Source organism: Puma concolor, chromosome D1 (assembly GCF_028749965.1).
Source record: "Puma concolor isolate L17-30 chromosome D1, mPumCon1.1.hap2, whole genome shotgun sequence".
NCBI lineage: Eukaryota > Metazoa > Chordata > Mammalia > Carnivora > Felidae > Puma > Puma concolor.
The window spans coordinates 11,418,331-11,436,589 of NC_141676.1; the positions used below are offsets into that span (position 1 = coordinate 11,418,331).

The 18,259-nt window shown below is 47.8% G+C and overlaps 1 protein-coding gene and 1 long non-coding RNA gene across 2 annotated transcripts in view; one reads left to right on the forward strand and one right to left on the reverse strand.

The window, feature by feature from the left end:
• Nucleotides 1-3,843: 3,843 nt before the first annotated feature.
• Nucleotides 3,844-12,678, reverse strand: LOC147576443 (uncharacterized). The gene is made up of 2 exons (XR_015240807.1): nucleotides 10,714-12,678; nucleotides 3,844-4,476 (listed from the first exon to the last, which is right to left on the reverse strand). It is a non-coding gene; the product is annotated as an uncharacterized LOC147576443 (long non-coding RNA).
• OSBP (oxysterol binding protein) overlaps nucleotides 12,293-18,259 on the forward strand; it is a 35,750-nt gene continuing 29,783 nt past the window's right edge. Inside the window, exons 1-2 of the mRNA XM_025915308.2 lie at nucleotides 12,293-12,797; nucleotides 17,438-17,646. Of these exons, the coding sequence (XP_025771093.2) occupies nucleotides 12,430-12,797; nucleotides 17,438-17,646 (577 nt within the window). The 5' untranslated portion in view covers nucleotides 12,293-12,429. The remainder of the gene's footprint in view (nucleotides 12,798-17,437; nucleotides 17,647-18,259) is intronic.

The window sequence follows — 18,259 nt, forward strand, 5'->3', positions numbered from 1 at the left end:
CTCATCCCAAGATCCTCTGTGTTCCATGAGGAACTAGAACCTATCTGTACAGTCACCGCTCTGTCCCCAGCACTTGGCTCAAGCCTGGAGATGCTGCTCCCATAAATGCTCTATAAATATTTGTTACATGGGTGAATAGGCTAGGCTGTGTGAGGGAACCGAAGCTGAACCAGATACAGAGCTACAGATCACACGTTGGGGGAACGCACCCCTTGGTAGCTGTGATATGTCAGGAACATAAATGACTTAAGGAGAGACAACTAATGTCACAGGACATTCTACGTCCTGAGGAAGGAGCATTCCGTCTAGACAGGGAAATCAGGAGACCCTGTAGGGGGAGAATATTGTGCTGGGCAATGAAAGAAGGAAAAGCATATACGAAGCCACCAGTGTGGGAAAGTGCAGGGCAAATGTGGACGAAGACGTGTGGGCCAATTTAATTGGAGCATGGAATACATCAAGACAAAAGAGTAAGAGACTGGCTGGAAAAGAAAAGTGACACCAGAGTGTCAAGGACCTGATTTGTGAGGCTAAGAAATCTGGGCTGTAGGGGCGCCTGGCTGGCTCAGTCGGTAGAGCATCTGACTCTCTTTTTTTAATTTTTTTATGTTTATTTTTGAGAGAGAGAGAGAGAGAGAGAGAGAGAGACAGAGTGTGAGCCAGGGAGGGGCGAGAGAGACAGACACACAGAATCCAAAGCAGGCTCCAGGCTCCGAGCTGTCAGCACAGAGCCCGACGCAGAGCTCAAGTCCGTGAACCGTGAGATCATGACCTGAGCTGAAGTTGGACACTTAACCGCCTCAGCCACCCAGGCACCCCAGAGCATCTGACTTTTAATCTCAGGTTCTTGAGTTCAAGCCCCACATTGGGCATGGAGCCTACTTAAAAAAAAAAAAAAAATCTGGGCTGTATTCTGGAGGCAGTGGTGGGAAACAACAATGACTCCGTTGAAAACATTAAAAAAAATTTTCTTGGGGCGCCTGGGTGGCTCAGTCGGTTGGGCCTCCGACTTCGACTCAGGTCATGATCTCACAGTTTGTGAGTTCGAGCTCGGCATCAGGCTCTGTGCTGACAGCTCAGAACCTGGAGCCTGCTTTGAATTCTGTCTTCCTCTCTCTCTGCCTCTTCCCCACTCACATTCTGTCTCTCTCTGTCTGAAAAATAAATAAACGTTAAAAAAAATTTCTTGGGGTGCCCAGGGTGGCTCAGTCAGTTCAGTGTCCAACTTCAGCTCATGTCATGATCTCTGGGTTTGGGAGTTCGAGCCCCACATCTGAGCTGTACTGACAGCTCAGAGCCTGGAGCCCACTTCGGATTCTGTGTCTCCCTCTCTCTCTGCCCCTCTCCTGCTCATGCTCTGTCTCTCTCTCTCAAAAATAAATAAACATTAAAAAAATTTTTTTTAAACTAAAAAAATTCTTTTCAAGAAAAGTAGAAGTAATAGTATTCTACAAGAAAAGTAGAAGTAGAAAAGTAGAATCTACAATTCTACAAGTAGAAGTAATAGTATAAAAAACACCCATATTCTTCTCACCAACATTCAACAATTAACATTTTGCCATATTGCTTTTATATATATACAGATACATAAATGTATTTCAAAGTGTTTCTTGGCTTGCTTGCTTTCTTTCCTTTTCTGGATGATTTCAAAGGAAATTATAGACATTAGAACTCTTCCTCCTAATCATTTCTCCAAATATTAAGTGTTTTCCTTCATAGCCATCATACCAGCATCACATTGAATAAATATAACTGCCTGACATCATCTAATACCAGCCATTTTCTAATTTCCCCAGTTACCCCAAAATGTCTAAAAAGCTGGGGTATTTTTTTTTTTTTTTCAGAACCAGAATCTGATCAAGCATGTGGTTGTGTCTTCTAAGTTTTTAAAAATTTAAAACAATCACCCCGGACCCTTTTTATTGACATCCATTTCCTTAATCTTTATGTCTTCTATAAAACCTGTTGTGTTGCAGAACGCCTCACATTCCTGATTGATCTGATGGTCTCCTTGGGGGTGTTGTTGAACTTGCTCCCTCAGCCTCTATAAATTGAAGGTTAGACGTAAGGGCTCGATTGCATTCAGGAGTTTTCAGCATGTATGGCAAGAAAACTTCATTAAGGGATGCTGGTCTGCTTCATGCCTCAGCACACCAGGAACCTCATAAAAACACATTTTGTCCCAGGATGAATGATGCTAAGTCAGAGAACTGAGTGAAGGTGGGAACAGCCAGATTTACAGAATGTAATTCTCCTTTGTGATTGGCAAGTAATTTGAGGGACGTGCCTGGCCACCCAGCTCACATTTTCGTAGCTGTTTAATTTAGCAAACATGTTCAAGTGCATTTCATCACCACAGCATCCCGGTAAGGTTTTATCCCTGTTTAACAGAAGTAAAAACGGAGGCTGGGAGTGCTTACCGGACTTTTCCAAAGTCACAGAGCCAATAAGTAGCAGAGGCAGGACTCAGCATAAAGGAGTTCACTTTAACTCAGTTTTTAAAAAACCACAGCCTACATCTAATTGCAGATTGTTTCAAAGTGTATCCTTTCTCCAGAATTCAATAAATATTTCTCTCCTTTATGTATCACATTTTCTTCTTATTTTTTAATATTTAGTCTTGGGGAGAGCACAAGTGGGAGGGGTCGAGAGAGGGAGACACAGAGGGTTTGAAGTGGGCTGTGTGCTGACAGGCTGACAGCAGTGAACCCGATGTGGGTCTCGAAGTCACAAACCACGAGATCACGACCTGAGCCAAAGCACGCTCTGTCAACCGATTGAGCTACCCAGGTGCTCCTATATCAACATTTTCTTTAAAAAAAAAAAAAAGAAAGAAAAAGTATTTCTCTTTACTTTCTTGATACCAGAGAGGCTGTGCCAAGCAAAAGCAATTTGTTTTACACTGTCCTAACAGCTGTTTCTATTGTGTGTTTAAAATTAGCAAAATGTGGGGCGCCTGGGTGGCTCAGGTCATGATCTCGCGGTCCTTGAGTTCGAGCCCCGTGTCGGGCTCTGTGCTGACAGCTCAGAGCCTGGAGCCTGTTTCGGATTCTGTGTCTCCCTCTCTCTGACCCTCCCCCCTTCATGCTTTGTCTCTCTCTGTCTCAAAAATAAATAAACGTAAAAAAAAAATTTTTTTTTTAAATAAAATAAAATTAGCAAAATGTAACAGGTGCAGGATTCCCCAAAGCTCCCTTTGTAACAATAGCTCACAACATCCAATTTTTACATTTTTAAAAAATGTTTTTTATTTACTTTTGAGAGAGAGAGAGTGTGTGGGAGGTGCAGAGAAAGAGGGAGACACAGAATCCGAAGCAGGCTCCAGGCTGCGAGCTGTCAACACAGACCCCTAACCCGGGGCTCAAACTTGTGAACTGCGAGATCATGACTTGAGCTGAAGTCAGATGTTTCACTGACTGAGCCACGCAGGCGCCCCTAATTTTTTTTTTTTTTTTTAAGTAGTCTCCACCTCCAAAATGGGGCTTGAACGCATGACTCTGAGATCAAGTAAATCTGAGCTGAGATCAAGAGTCGGACGCTCAATTGACTGAGCCATCCAGGCAACCCCGAGACATCTAAATGTTACATGAGTTACTCAATCTGTGACTTTCAGAAATAGGGACACCCACCGGTAGGAGGAACACACACAGTCAGGTCCTCTCAAGTCTATTTGTCTCCCCACAACGTCAGCAACTCGTGGGACGGAAGTAGGAGTGTTGCCGGGTGAACTAGGGAGACCCTGGGCCCTGAGGCCTCTGCTCAGCCCATCCATCCCAAGGATGTCCCTGGAGGCTCTTGTTCCCATTATAAGAAAGAATACAAGGACGGACCAGACATAGTGGATGAGCAGTTGCAAGCAAGAAAGTTTATCACAATGACACTATGCTCTGGGCTCCAGGGAGAGCTGCACACTGTGGGGTTTGGGTGTCTACCTTTTATTGACAGCTGTTAACTTAGGGGGTGGAATATTACTTGAGGTGGGGATTTCTTGGAAGCAGGATTTCGTACCTTTTCTTCCTTATTTGGTGAGGGCTTTCCAGCCTTCTTTGTCAGCCGGCTTGGTTTGATCTGGTTTCTTGTGGCTTTGTTTTGGGCCAGGACCCACCTCTGACCTTCCTAGAAGGGCGCTGGCCACAACTTCCCCTTTTTTGGTCTCCAGGTATCCTGTTAGAAACTAACTAGCTGCCTACTCTAACATTCCCCTCCCCCACCATGGACTCTGGGCCCTTAAAATCTTTTCAGGGAAAACGGGCGATGGTACATCTTCTGTAAATACTTTATGCTGGTGTGGGAGGTTGACCCTGCCTGAGGGCTCCAGAAGTCCTTGCTATCTGAATTTTAGGAAACCTGATGGGCAGTGGGGAGTAAAAGGAAGTCACAGGCTTGGTCCAGAGGGTGTTGGTAGGTTTCATCTTCAAGGCAGATAGATTGGAATCCCTGGTGCAACCATCACTTATAAATGAAGTTGTTGGGAGTCTGGAAAAGACAAATTAAAAAAAAATTTTTTTTTAAGTTTATTTATTTATTTTGAGAGAGAGAGTAAGCAGGTGAAGGGCAGAGGAGAGGGAGAGAGAATCCCAAGCAGGCTCCTCAGTGTCAGCACAGGGCCTGACACGGGGCTCAGACTCACGATGTGAGATCATGACCTGAGCTGAGATCAAGAGTCAGACGCTCAACAACTGAGCCACCCAGGCACCCCTGGGAGATAAATATTTGACAAGAAAATTAAACAAACAAGGTCCAAAAAGCAAAAGTAACAATATAGCCACTAGTGGCCCTAAAAAGGGCAAGAACCAGGTTACAGATGGAAGGGTCTCGTGTACAGCATCCCAAATATTATTAGCAGTATCAGCCCTTTTGCCCATTTGGTGTAGCCATGTGGCTGGATCATAGAATTTTGGGATGTTTTCCTCCACGGGTCCAGTGGTGTTGATGTAGGTACAACATGCTCTGTTAATGACAGCACATACCCCACCTTAAAGCCAGCCATAACCACATTGGCCAAAGATGGAAAGGACTTTGGAGAGATTGGAGAAATACAATGAGGTGGGAAAGCTAGTTTATCCAATGCTCCCATCAGATTTCTCCAACATGCAAATTTGATATGCAAATCCCCCCCACCCCCACCCTTACCCCCACCCCCAAAGAGCTAATGCACCAATGGTATCTACTCTTCCAGCCAGTATAAAGCCTATTGCCCTTCCAGTTCTGGTTGTGGGAGTGGGCAGAATTATATACATGGACTCCTGGGGGAGCCACATATCCTGGGGTACAACTGCCTGACGTTTGAGGTTATCAATGCATTGAAATCCTTGGGCCAATACAGGCTGGGTAAAGACTGGTCCCTGTAGGTTGGGAGAAGGACGTACACAGATAAGGAGACAGTTGGGAGGGGCACAAAAGTTTGTGGGGTAATTCACTATTCCTATCTCCTGGAGCTGTTGGGCCCACCTGGAAGAGTTACTGTGTGTGCAGCTGGGGAATAGAGATTTCCCCATGGCTCCGTATCCTAGGTAACTGGAAAGTAATGGTTGTGAAGGGAGAAATTAAACAGTAATGCTGAGTGGTGTCCAGCTAGGCCATGATCCAAAACATGGGTTTATTGGGTTTTTACTTGAAAGGGTGAGATTAGCACACCAAACCAGTGGGTGGCATTATAATCTGTGTCATTTAGATTTCCTAAGCAGGCATGCCGCATTCCATGCTTGGAGCCCTGAACTGAGACACTGGAAAACTGTCTGCTGGTCCAAGGGTCGTTGGCAAAGTTGTACAGACTGCCCCCAGAGGTGATGCTATTTGGCAGCTGACCCATCTTCTGGATCTGTTTTTATGGGTTGAATTACTGGGAGTTATCTGGAAGCATGGACTTTGAGCTTAGGAATAATTGGGGTCCAAATCCCTGAAATGGGTGTTGGGAGGGGATAGGTCAACACAGGTCCCATTAGGGCAGATGAAAATCCCTTCTTGGGAAGGGGAACGTGGTCCAGTGTAGTTTTTCTGATGGAGAATTGTATTAGGAGAATGAGTGGGATAAAATAGGGAGTAAGAAAGGTCCTTCTGAGAACATAAATGACAAATCTAGCAATTGAAAAAGTTATTTCCCTGGGAGGTTATGTTGGAACCATTCTGTGGAACTGCATGGGTTAGAACAGTAATGAGAATGAGGAAAAAACAAAAACAAAAACAAAAACAAGACTTTTGGGGCCATATCGGAGGGTTAGACCCAACAGAAAGATGTCATTGTTTTGTTTTCTTTTGCTTTGTTTGAAGGGAGGTGGTTTAAAGGTAGCAAGAAAAGCAACTCAGAGGTCCAAGTAGACAAAGGTTTGCAAAGAGGAGAAGCAGTATAAGGAAAATCCAGTCAATAGCTAACATTATAAAGCAAATATTCATAGTAAGATGTCAATCACTTATCTTCTTGGAGATGTAGCATAGATCTTCCACTGGCTCACAGGAATAGGATGGAATGTCTTCACTCATCGATTGTGGGTAGTCTGGAGCCACTAGTTTTATTCTCGACAAATGAATCCACCTAGCTATACCTTAGAGCTTAGCTGCTGTTGGGGTGCTGAGAAGAACCTGGAAGGGTCACTACCATTCAGGGTCTAATTGAGCTGAACGTAAATCCTCCTTCCAGGTCTTTAATAAAACCATGTCCCCTGGCTTGATCTGGGTAGGGACAGGTTCTTTCTTGGGTTGGGCACAAGTAAAGATGATCTACTGGACCGGTTCTAACTGATTAAATGTCTTATAAATTCGTGGGTTTCTGAATCAAGTAGCAGATCTGCTGTTAAGAAAGGAATTTCAAAGGGGCTGAGTTGGAGGTTCCTTTTTGGGGCCATTCTCAATCTCAAGAGGGCTATGGGCAGGAGTTTTGTCCAGGATTCTAAGGTTTCCTGGAAATATTTGTGGCCAAGATTTTTTAAAGGGTTTGATTAGCCAAGGATTGGGGTCTCCAGGCAGCATGGAGGTGGTCATGAACTCCCAAGGCAGAAGATACTTGTTGAGTCACTCTTGCAGTAAAGAATGGGCTGTTATCACTCCGCAGAGACTTTAGGAGCCCAAAGCGTGGGGTGATTTCCTTTGGTAGAGCTTTCATTACCTCTTGAGCTTTTTCTGTTCTACCAGGATGAACGTCTACCCAACCAGTGAAGGTGTTCACAAAGACCAAGAAGTATTTATATCCCTGATGGGGGCATCTGAGTGTGGTCTACCTGCTAATCTTCTCCAGGGTGTGTGCCTTGTCTTTGGATGGTCTGGAGGAGTGGAGGTGGTCTAAGCCCTCCCCCAGAGGTGTTCTTGTGACCTAGGTTACAGGTCCTGGTGACTTCCTTCATCACCCTTGACAGGCTAATTCCTGAAAAGACTCTATTAACTAAGGAGGTTAATGTGTCTCTTCCCACATGAGAGGAGTCACGTAGTCCCTTGATGATTTTCCATTGGAATGTCTGGGGAAGCATCACCTTTTTGTCTTGTGTCCGCCATCCCTCCAGATGTAGTTGGTGGTCTTTCTGCTGAGCCCAGTTTATTTCCCTCTTTGTATATTGGGGCCTTTGTGGGAGGATTGGCCCATGAAGGAGTAAAGCTACCTCTACTGGGAGTTTGGGGCCCTAAAACCATCTTTTGGAGCTTGTTACATGTATTTGGGGCTGCCTGGCTTATAAAATGAATTCCCAGCACCAACTGTCCCTCGAGGGTATCCAGATCTACATGGGTGCTTCTGTGGCCTTTCTACCAGACGGGACTGAAAAAGAGCAGGATTTTCATCAGGTCCTTGGGTGATCTCCCTCACCTTATCATGGTTTACTAGCTTGATGATACATCTCTTCATGCCTTCCAGGAGGCACAGTACCATGTGGTCTCTGAAGGCTAGTCCCTGCTACCTGGGCTGATAATTCTGATAAGGGTCTATCTGAGGGACAGCTGTCATTCTAATGGGACATCTGTTAGGCTAGGTAGCATGAAGGACATCTGCCCAGATGTAGAATCGCTCCTCTGTACTGCAGCAATGAGAGAGAATGACCAGAAGGTCCTTCCAGGTTAGATCAAAAGACTAGAGTCAGGCTCCGGAATTCCTCAGTAAATTTGCTAGGAACCTCAGAAAACTGGCCTAAGCACTCATGGCACTGCCTGAGATCGGACATCAAAAAGGGAACATAGAAGGGCACCAGGGTGGCTCAGTCGGTTAAGCATCTGACTCTTGATACTGGCTTAGGTTGTGATCTCCCGGTCATGAGATCAAGCCCACATCAGGCTTCATGCTCAGTGGAGCCTGCTTGGGATTCTCTGTCTGCCCCTTCCTGGCTTGCTCGCATGCGTGCACTCTCTCTCTCTCTCTCTCTCTCTCTCTCTCTCTCTCTCTGTCTCAAAATAAATAAACAAACTTTAACAAAATAAAGGGGGTGGGGAGCACCTGGTGGCTCAGTTGGTTAAGCGTCAGACTTCTGCTCAAGCCATGATCTCAGGGTTTGTGAGTTCTAGCCCCACATTGGGCTCTCTGCTGTCAACACAGAGCCTGCCTTGGATCCTGTCTCCCTCTCTCTCTGCCCCTCTCCCACTCAAGCATGCACTCTCCCTCTCAAAAATAAACATTAAAACCAAATAAAAAGAGGAACATACACTCTTGTGGTCCCCTAAGGTCCACCTGCCATCTCCTGGAGGGGGCAAAGAAGCTCTTTCTTTTGGCCTGAGTCTGGTAATGGAGGGTAGATGGATTGATAGGGTGGGAGATTAGTTGCTTAGGCTGAGGAGCCAAAGGCTGTTGGGGTGTTAATCTGGTCTTGGGTTGTTTCGAGGGGGAGTTACTGAGGGGAGCTACTGCAGGGAGAATTTCTTTCTTGGGACCAAACATGTAAATGACCCCTTCCCACTGTGCATGTTTTACATTTCTCAGGGTCATCCCTGAGGGCCATAAAGGCCTGGATGTAAGGGATCCCTACCCACTCTTCTTGTCTCTTACTGGAGAGATCAAGTTGCAATCTAGTTTTATAGTTAGGACTATCATTTTCTGACTAGATCTCTAGCTTATATGGAGGCCAAGGAATGTTACAAAAGAAAACGAGCATTTTCCTACTTAGGCTGGCTTTCTTTCTTTCTTTCTTTCTTTCTTTCTTTCTTTCTAATGTTTATTTTTGAGAAAGAAGAGAGACAAGAGTGTGAGTTGGGGAGGTGCAGAGAGAGAGGAAGACACAGAATCCCAAGCAGGCTCCACACTGTGGCACAGAGCCCCATGCAGGGCTCAATCCAAGAATCTCAGCTGAGATTCAGAGCAGGATGCTGGACACTTAACTGCTGAGCCACCCAGGTGCCTCTCTTTAGGCTTTCTAATGGGAACTGATCCCAGTGTCTCAAAATATGTCCCAGAAGAAAGTCTTTGGGTATGGAAGTGGAATCTCCCATTGTCTTCAGGGAGAGAATTGACTCCTGTTAACTGAAAAGGAACAACTAAACCAGGCCTCCCAATACTAGAAGCCTGGAGTACTATTTCCCTGAGGAGAGTTAGCTCTCTCTCTCTCTCTCTGGAACCTAATAGGATCTCAATCGGGAACTCTTCTAGAGAGTTCCAAAGGCGAGTGGACTGTGGGCATCCCCAGCCTGCTGTCCATTCACCCGGTCATCATGGCTGTGGCCAGCATGCCATGTGATGACCCAACAACAGCCCTGGTGTCCCAGGGCCCACGTCTCTTCCTGGCGTCTGCCATCCGGAGAGTGACAGCCTTCCGGACGACCCTAAATGAAATGATGCCTGATAATTCACCCTGATGTCCCAGGATGGATCCCTTGGAACCGAGATCATCATGATTTCAAGATCACTGAATATCCCACTCTCCTTCTGTTGATAGGCCTCTTAACAGTTGGTGGCAAACAACAGCCACCAGAGACAGGGGTCCCTTTGAGTGTCTAAATATTTCTTGCCTGACCTGTTGAAGTCTCCTACTTGGTGGTTAGCTCTGGGGAAACTAACCTCTATTTTCCAGTTCTCTTTGCATCCCTGAATTATTTGGGTGGAGCCACATTTAATTAAGTGGTGGATAAGGCCTACCCACAGATCCACAGGGAGAGCTCTCTATAAGTGGGGTCCCTTGCCAGGGAGCAAAAGGGTTATAGCTTATTTTACAGTGATCTTTGCAGTCTGAGTTGGCAATCACGCAGCACCTGTGCAATGGGTGACAGACTGTCTCCCAGGTCCCTGTGCCCCGCCACCAAAAGAGAGTGCCTATGTAGGTATAAGAGGAAGCGGCTGAAGCCACACAAGGAGGGGTCAGAGTGTCCCTGACCAAGAAGCAGATTCCTGCAGAGACAGCCTGGGAATATCAGTCACCTAGGGACTGGTGCAGAGGATCGTTGGTGTCGCTTCCACGAGAGCCCATGAAGCACTCTCTTACATGTCTGGGAGCACTAAGGAACAGTCCTATGTGTGCATACCCAGAGGAGCCAAAGTTTTAATTACCAGTGAGATGGAAAGCCCTATGGGATTGCTGTGCGTCCTGAGAAATAATCTCAGACACTTCCATACAACTTTTAGTCACTTAAGAGTGCCTTTCAGCTGGAAGGAGCAAGTGTCCCTTTATTCTTTGGAGCTGAACATTAGTTTCTCATAAATGCTACCAGACCATCCGGTTCCCAGGTAGATCAGAAAGAGAGAGAGAGAACAAAGGAATGGTGACTTGACTAAGCAACACACCAGCCCGAGTGGTGGAAGTTGAGACTCACCGATGAAGAGGGTCCCTCAACACGCAGGTTACCTCCTTCTGACTGGTTCCCCAAAAAGATGTTGCCAGGTGGACTGGCGAGACCCGTCCGTCCCCTGAGGCCTCCACCCAGTGCATTCCAAGGATGTCCCTGGAGGCTCTGGGTCTCATCGCAAGAAAGAATTCAAGGACGGACCAGACATAGTGGATGAGCAGTTGCAAGCAGGAAAGTTTATTAAAGTGAAAGTATGCTCTGGAGAGGTGAGAGCGGGCCGGCTCCAGGGAGAACTGCACACTGGGGGTTTGGATGTCTACTTTCTATCGACAGCTGTTAACTAGGGGTGGGATATTTATTACCCGAGGCGGGGATGTGTTGAAAGCAGCGTTTCGCGCCTTTCCTTCCTTATTTGGTCAGGGGTTTCCAGCCTTCTTTGTCAGACACTTTGGGCCAGTCCAGTTTGATCCGGCTTCCTGTGGCTTTGCTGCCAGGACGGGCCTCTGACTTTCTTATAGCTGCGCTGTCCACGACTTCCCCTTTCCTGGCCTCCAGGTATCCTGTTAAAAGCTAACTAGCTTCCTACTCTAACCGGAGCACAGGACAACCTAGAATCACGAGATAAGGGGTGTGGTGCGATGATGAACAAACCAGGGAAGGGACTTAGGAGGATCTTGGATCCAGGAAGGAACTGGGGAAGCTATTACTGGACTTCCCAGGAATCCCGGTCTCCAGCTCAGATCCGGCTGCTAGCAGGAGGCCCTACAAGGTAGCTTCTCGGGCAGTGGCTAACTGCTGAGAGTCACTCTGCCCAGCGGGAAACTACGATGGTCTTAACTCTGGAAGAGGGAATGCAACACTGCACCTAAGTGGAAAAAACAACAACAACAAAAAAAAGCGTTTGGGGAAGAGAACTCGCTCTTCGCCCACTCCGAAAAGCTAGAAGCAGACGAACACGCCTCCAAGCTCTTTCCCGGATTTTAGTGGTTGCCTCCAGCCAGCCCCTCTCTCAGTACGTCTCTGTTATTGGTCAGCATTGCCAAGCATCAGCAGTCACAGACAATATCCGGAACCAATCGTCTCCAATCCCCACCCCGTCTCTCCGCCAACCTGTGAGTGACATACACGCGAACCAATGAGAAATGAAAGTGGGGATAAGAAAACGAGACTCCTTCCCCTTTTCCTCAGCTTGTTCAGCAAATGGTAGAAAAGGCTGAGCAGCTGATACCAACCACCAATCCGTAAGGATGGAACGGGGACGAAGAGAAGAGTGATGGGAGGGGGTGACGTGGCAGTGACGGAGACATACACTGAAATGAGTGGCGGAAACCCCGGCCAATCGGTGGTCGAATTGGCCGGGCACTCTGCATTCTCGGGTCCTCCCCGAGCGCCGGAGACTTCGGGAAAGCACCAATGAGCTTGAACATGAGTCTGATTGGCCTTCATTCGAACCAATCATCGGCGTGCCTGGAGGACGCGTCCCACCCCGGGCTCTCACTGGGCGGTGTGGGATGACAGGCCCGAGAGAAATGCCAATGTCCTAGGGGTCCTCCGCAAGTGACGCTCGGCGGCACCAATCGACTGCCTCCTTCCCGGCGGCCGAGCCCTCCTCCCGCGGCGGGCCTGGCGGGGCGGGGACGCTGCGCGGCCGCGGCTGATGCGCTAGCCGTGTGGGGCGCTCCGGGCGGCGACGGCGGCTCTCGTAGGCGGTTCCGGTCCTGTATCTCGGGGCGGCGGCGGCTCATGGCGGCGACGGAGCTGAGAGGGGTGGTGGGGCCGGGCCCGGCGGCCATTGCAGCTCCGGGCGGCGGCGGCACCGGTCCCCCCGTGGTGGGAGGCGGCGGCGGCGGCCGCGGAGACTCGGGGCCGGGCTCCGGGGCCGCGCTGGGCACGGTGGCCGCGGCGGCGGCGGCGGGCGGCCCGGGCTCCGGCGCCGGGGGAGTGGCGGCTGCGGGCCCGGCCCCTGCGCCGCCGGCGGGGGGCTCCGGCGGCTCGGGCGCCGGGGGTTCGGGCTCGGCTCGAGAGGGCTGGCTCTTCAAATGGACCAATTATATCAAAGGCTACCAGCGGCGGTGGTTCGTGCTGAGCAACGGGCTCCTGAGCTACTACAGGTAACTGCTTCCGGGGCGCCGTCCCCCACCGCAGCCCACAGTCCCCGCGCCGTCACCCTCTGGAGCCGGCCCCGCAGCCAAGGTCGCCCCAGGCCCCTTTTCGTCACCTGCGCGCACTGACAGCCCGCGACGCGAGCCCACCTGCGCGAAAGTGAACGCCCCGGGGCTTCCCTCTCCACCTGGGTTACCCGCTCTTGGTGCAATACCTTCCCCTCCGTCCCTGGCCTTTCCAGTTGTTCGGAGAGCATCTACTCTTCCATTGTGTTTGCGCCAGCACGGCGGTGCAATGATGAATTCTGCGAGGAAGGCGCTGTCGTAGGTGCTAAGGGGCACATGTAGGAGAGCAAAGCCCCGGCATGGTTCGCAAGGAACTTGCTGTGAAAGTCCCAAATCTTAGCTGTCTGTGCTGTCTTAGCTGTCTCCAGAATTCAAGGTTATTAGCAGCCTTTGATGTACCCGCCGTTGCTGTCTCCACGTTCAGGCACAAGGACACCAGGCACAGGGTGGCCTCCGTATCTCTCCCCTGTCTTTATGTCTCCCAGACTTGGCATATGCTTTCGCCTTCTGAACAGCCCATAACGGAGATGTGCCCTCCAGTGCTGCTTTTATTTACGCTGACCCCACCTCCCACCATGGGAATGATTCCAGTGGTCTCTCCGGTATTTCCGGGGTCTCTTTGGTTGGTTCGCTTTAAGTTTTATTAAAAGAAGAATCCATGTCTTTGGTACGATTACTTCTGTTCAACAGTGTTTTGGAATGTTTAATATATATTCATGGCAGCTCACAAGCTTGCCATAACTGTAGCATGCTTTTGGCTACTCCGGTTACGCCAGATAGAGGGGTTAAGATGCTGGATGTGGAGACAGGACATAAACATTTCCTGAGTACTGGACAGTTTGGGTAGTTTCATTGACTCCCAACAATAACCCTGGGGATCAGGAGATATTCCCATCTTACTGATGAGGAAACTGAGACTTAGTCTGGGCAACTATTCTAAGGTCTTGAGCAGTCAGGATTTGAAACCGGTTGTCTTCACACCATCATAACCTAAAACCCAAGTTAGTGTTACTTGAATCAATCAAATAACAGATAATTGCTTGCCTATAGCAAGTAAGTTTCTAGATTTCTGTTGCTATATACAAAATGTGTATAGTTTCTAGATCACAGTACTTTATACAAAATGTACAAAAGTTTCCACTGTTACTATATACGAAATGTATATAGTTTCTATATCACAGTACTTTATACAAAATGTATAAAAGTTTCCTTTAAGGGAGGGGCGCCTGGGTGGTTCAGTTGGTTGGGCGTCTGACCTGACTTTGGCTCATGATCAGGTCATGATCTCGCAGTTTGTGAGTTCAAGCCCCGCGTCGGGCTCCATGCTGACAGCTCGGGGCCTTGAGCCAGCTTCGGATTCTGTGTCTCCTTCTCTCTCTGCCCCTCCCCTGCTCATGCTCTGTCTCTTTCTCTCAAAAATAAACATTAAAAAAAAAAATTTTTGTTTTTAAAGTTTCCTTTAAGGGAGACTTTGCTTAATATAATGGCACTTCTAATTGAAATCTTTTTTGTAAAAAAGTCCTATTTGAGACCCAAAATGCTGTTAAGAGCAGCTCACTGTATTTCTTTTCCTCTGCACGTAGTCACTCTGCTATCAGGAGAGGTAGGGTGAATGAATCTCTTCCTCAACCCCACCGTATCAGCACTTAGAGGATTTTGAGGGGAAATTGAAGGTGGGAGTTGGAGGTTGTTGAGGGTGAAAAATGCCTTAGCACATCCTCACTGTTCCTGCCACATTGTGAACAGTTCTGTGGGTCATTTGCATTATTATATTCAGAATTGATTTTAATTTTAACCCTCTCTCAGTACGCATCCAGGATGATCGGTTTAAGGTTCGATCACACATCTAAAGTTTTAATGTGTGTTCCAAAGTTTTTCTCCTATTCAAGTTCCTGTTTTCCTATTATGCTGACCATCATCCTAAAGTTCGGTTGATTTGTATCCTAACTTGGCTTGTAAGTCACTATTAACACTGCTCATTTTCTTAAGTTGTGTATCAGCTGAGGACTTTACTGTGTGGTCTTTTTTCTCCAAATTCTTATCAGATCATCTTTCCAGGCCATTTGATTCTTTGATCAGTACCAGTCTTAATACTGATCTTGGTTGGACATTAATAACTTCTCTGTTGCTATCTCTTCAAGAACTTGTAACCACCTTTAACTTCTGTCTTACAAGAGTTAGGGGCACCTATCTGACTACAGATCAAACTGCTTCCAAAGCATACTGAACCACATATTGGGAAATATGCCATAGGCCTGTCTTTGCCAACTAAGATGGTCCCACCCACAAACCAACCAAGCAACAGGAACCAGGGTTATCAAATCTATGCACTACCTTCAAAATCACAGTGAAGTTCTTCCTCCCAACTATACTGGTGGTTTATTCTTCTTGACAGGGTTCTCTGTGTCCCCGTCTCCCTACAGTTATTTAGCTAATTTGTCATTTCTCCTGCTTTTCATGCCTCCAAAACCAGTCGTCTCCTCTATATGCCTTTTACAAAATACTGCTTTCTTTTTAACTGAGACCATATACTTCCTAGACCCATCCTGTGATGAACTGTCCTCATAGGCTTTGACAGGCCACTTCCCTCTTTTTACCCATCCTTACATACACAGATACATGGATGTCCCATTACTTAAAGCCGTATGTAGAATCCCGGCTTTCCCAGACACATGGTGACAGGGCCATAGCATTAGTCTTCCTGACTAGCTTCCAGAGATTGAGTTACTATTTCTGCTGGCCTTAAAGGGAACTTTCTGGTCAGAAGGCAGCACCTAATTAATACTGTGGTGCCTGAAGAACTTACCTTGCACTCTCAAAACCATGTCTTTCCAGCCTCTGCACTAATCATTTATAAACAGAGGTGTATCGGCCTGAACCCAAGAGCTCCTGAGTCAAGCCTGCCTTACTCCTAGGGTTCCTTGGTATTTCTGCAACTGCTACAGACTTTAGGTGATTTGAGAAACTTCTTTAGTTTATGAAGATGACCCAGGCAGAAGAGATTCCTAGGAAGTGGCTTGTGAAAAGTTCCAGCACGCTGTGAGGAACGCAGTACAGGGTCCGAGCAGCACCTTTGGAGTAGAAAGCCAGGGTGAGCTGGCCTGTCAGCTGCGGGTCTGAAATTCAGCCTGCATTATTCATAATGTAACTGAAGCCTGGGGGCGGGGGAGGGGAGGGGAGGTAAGGATAGAAAAAACAGGGATTCACATTACATTGTGGCAGGTGCAGGGGTGAAAAATGGCCCAGTCCAGTGAGACCCCCCTGGCCATCCCCTACTGCTCATTTGTGCCTTTGAGGAAGAAAAACCAGTTTCATGTGACACACTGAACAATAGCAAATCTGTCTTCCTAAGCACAGTAAACAGACTTTCTCAAACATACCAAGTCTTCGTTTCTGGAGATGGGGTGTGTGTCATTTCTGGCACGCAGGAGCTCTGGACGTGCCAGGTGTGTTGGGCCGCTTGGCTCCAGTGCAAAGGAAATGGCTCTGCTCTGCCCTGTGGCAGTTGGCCAAGGACTTTGACCTCTTTATGTTCCAAGTTGGTCAGGGAAAACTGTGGTCTCACCAGGCAGGTCTCTGGGCAGAAGCAGCGGGTGGGTGGAGGGGAAATTCACTCAGTTTGCAAGGTATACTGAGTCGTGCTAGTAGCTTGGTATTTTACATGAAGTAGCTCGTAGCCTGTTGTCACCAAGCAGTGATGTAAAGTTCAAAAGTTAGTCTATTAATAGAGCCGTCAGTCAGAGATGGGGAAAATTTTTACACCCAGTCCTCCGAGAACAGATTTGCTGAATCTTTCTTAGCTATTAATAGGATGGCTTAGGAGTTCCCGCCAAGCGAGGCCAGCGGACCTTTGGCGAGAACATATTCCAGAGAGAGTATACTACCTGGTGATTCTTTTAGGATTATTCTTTACCCCCACAGAAAGCTAGTCCTTTCTCTTTCCTGTCATTTGAGCTGCGGTCGATATTTAATACCCTAAGCATCTCAGCATTCCTTACACTTACGCAATATAATTCTAACCGTAGTGTGACAGTTCTCATTAAGGCTGAGTTACAGTTGGGGGGGGGGTGCAGTATATGTAAAATGCAGCTATTCTTTAAGGCGATGAGATTGTTACAAGAAATTTTGTTGCGTGAGTTTACAAACCACTATTTTATAACTATACCCCGCTAAATAAAAAGGAATTCCTGCCTACAGAAGGGCACAAGGGAACTTGTTGGGGTGATGGACATGTTCTACAATTTGTGGAGGCAGCTACGCAATTGTATACATTTGTCAAAACTCACTGCCTTACACACTTAGCATTGCCGGATTACCGTTGTAGGTCGTGAATGCTCCCGCGAAGGCTATTTCCAAAAGGCTGAGGGAGAGAGCTCAGAACTCCGAAACAACACTTACTGGCCGTGAAAGGAGAGCCCTACTGACGGTTTCTGGAATTTGAGGGAGCCATCTGAGGGAAAGAGTAGAACTTGCTGTTGCCTAGGACTGCCGTATTTTTGAAAAGGGTTATGAGAAGACAACGTGGTGAACGATACCCCATCCGTCAACTTTCTCCTTAGCTTGTCTTCATCTCATTATTGTAGGTCAAAGGCCGAAATGAGACACACCTGCCGTGGTACCATCAACCTCGCCACGGCCAACATCACTGTGGAGGACTCCTGTAACTTCATCATTTCCAATGGGGGTGCTCAGACCTACCACCTGAAGGCGAGCTCAGAAGTGGAGCGACAGCGCTGGGTGACAGCCCTGGAGCTGGCCAAGGCGAAGGCCGTGAAGATGCTGGCGGAGTCGGGTAGGGAGCGAGGCACGCCGCGTCAGGGACGCGTCCTGTTTGCCCCTGCTAGGCACGAGTCTTACCTTCTCCCTCGCTGTCGTTCAGTTATCAACCGTCCCCTAGTGTGTCCGGCTTCTCTTCGTCACGCGGTGTCTCTCCCTGCAGCAGTGGCTTGCAACGGGGGGGGGGCAGTGCTGCCCTGCAGGGGACACTAGGCAGTGTCTGGAGACATTTTTGTTGTCATAGCTGAGGCCTGGTGGTACTGCGGGCACCAGTGAGTAGAGGCCAGGGATGCCGCTAAGCCTCCTGCAGTGCACAGGACAGCGCTCACAACAGAGATGGATCCGGGCCCAGATGCCAGTAGTGCCGAGGTTGAGAAACTATCCTGGAGGCGTGACAGGTGTCTTTTGGCTTTTAATGCCATTTGACCACCTTAACAGTTTGAGAAATAATTATTTTATGGCTAGGGCAGTGTGAAGATGATTACAACTCACAATTTGGTTCTATCTTTACTTTTTTCTTTCTCCCCTGACAGTTTCTTACTTATTTTTTACATTTTTTTTTTTTTTTTTTTTTTTAAGTAGGCTCCATGCCCAGTGTGGGGCTTGAACTCACAACCCTGAGATCAAGA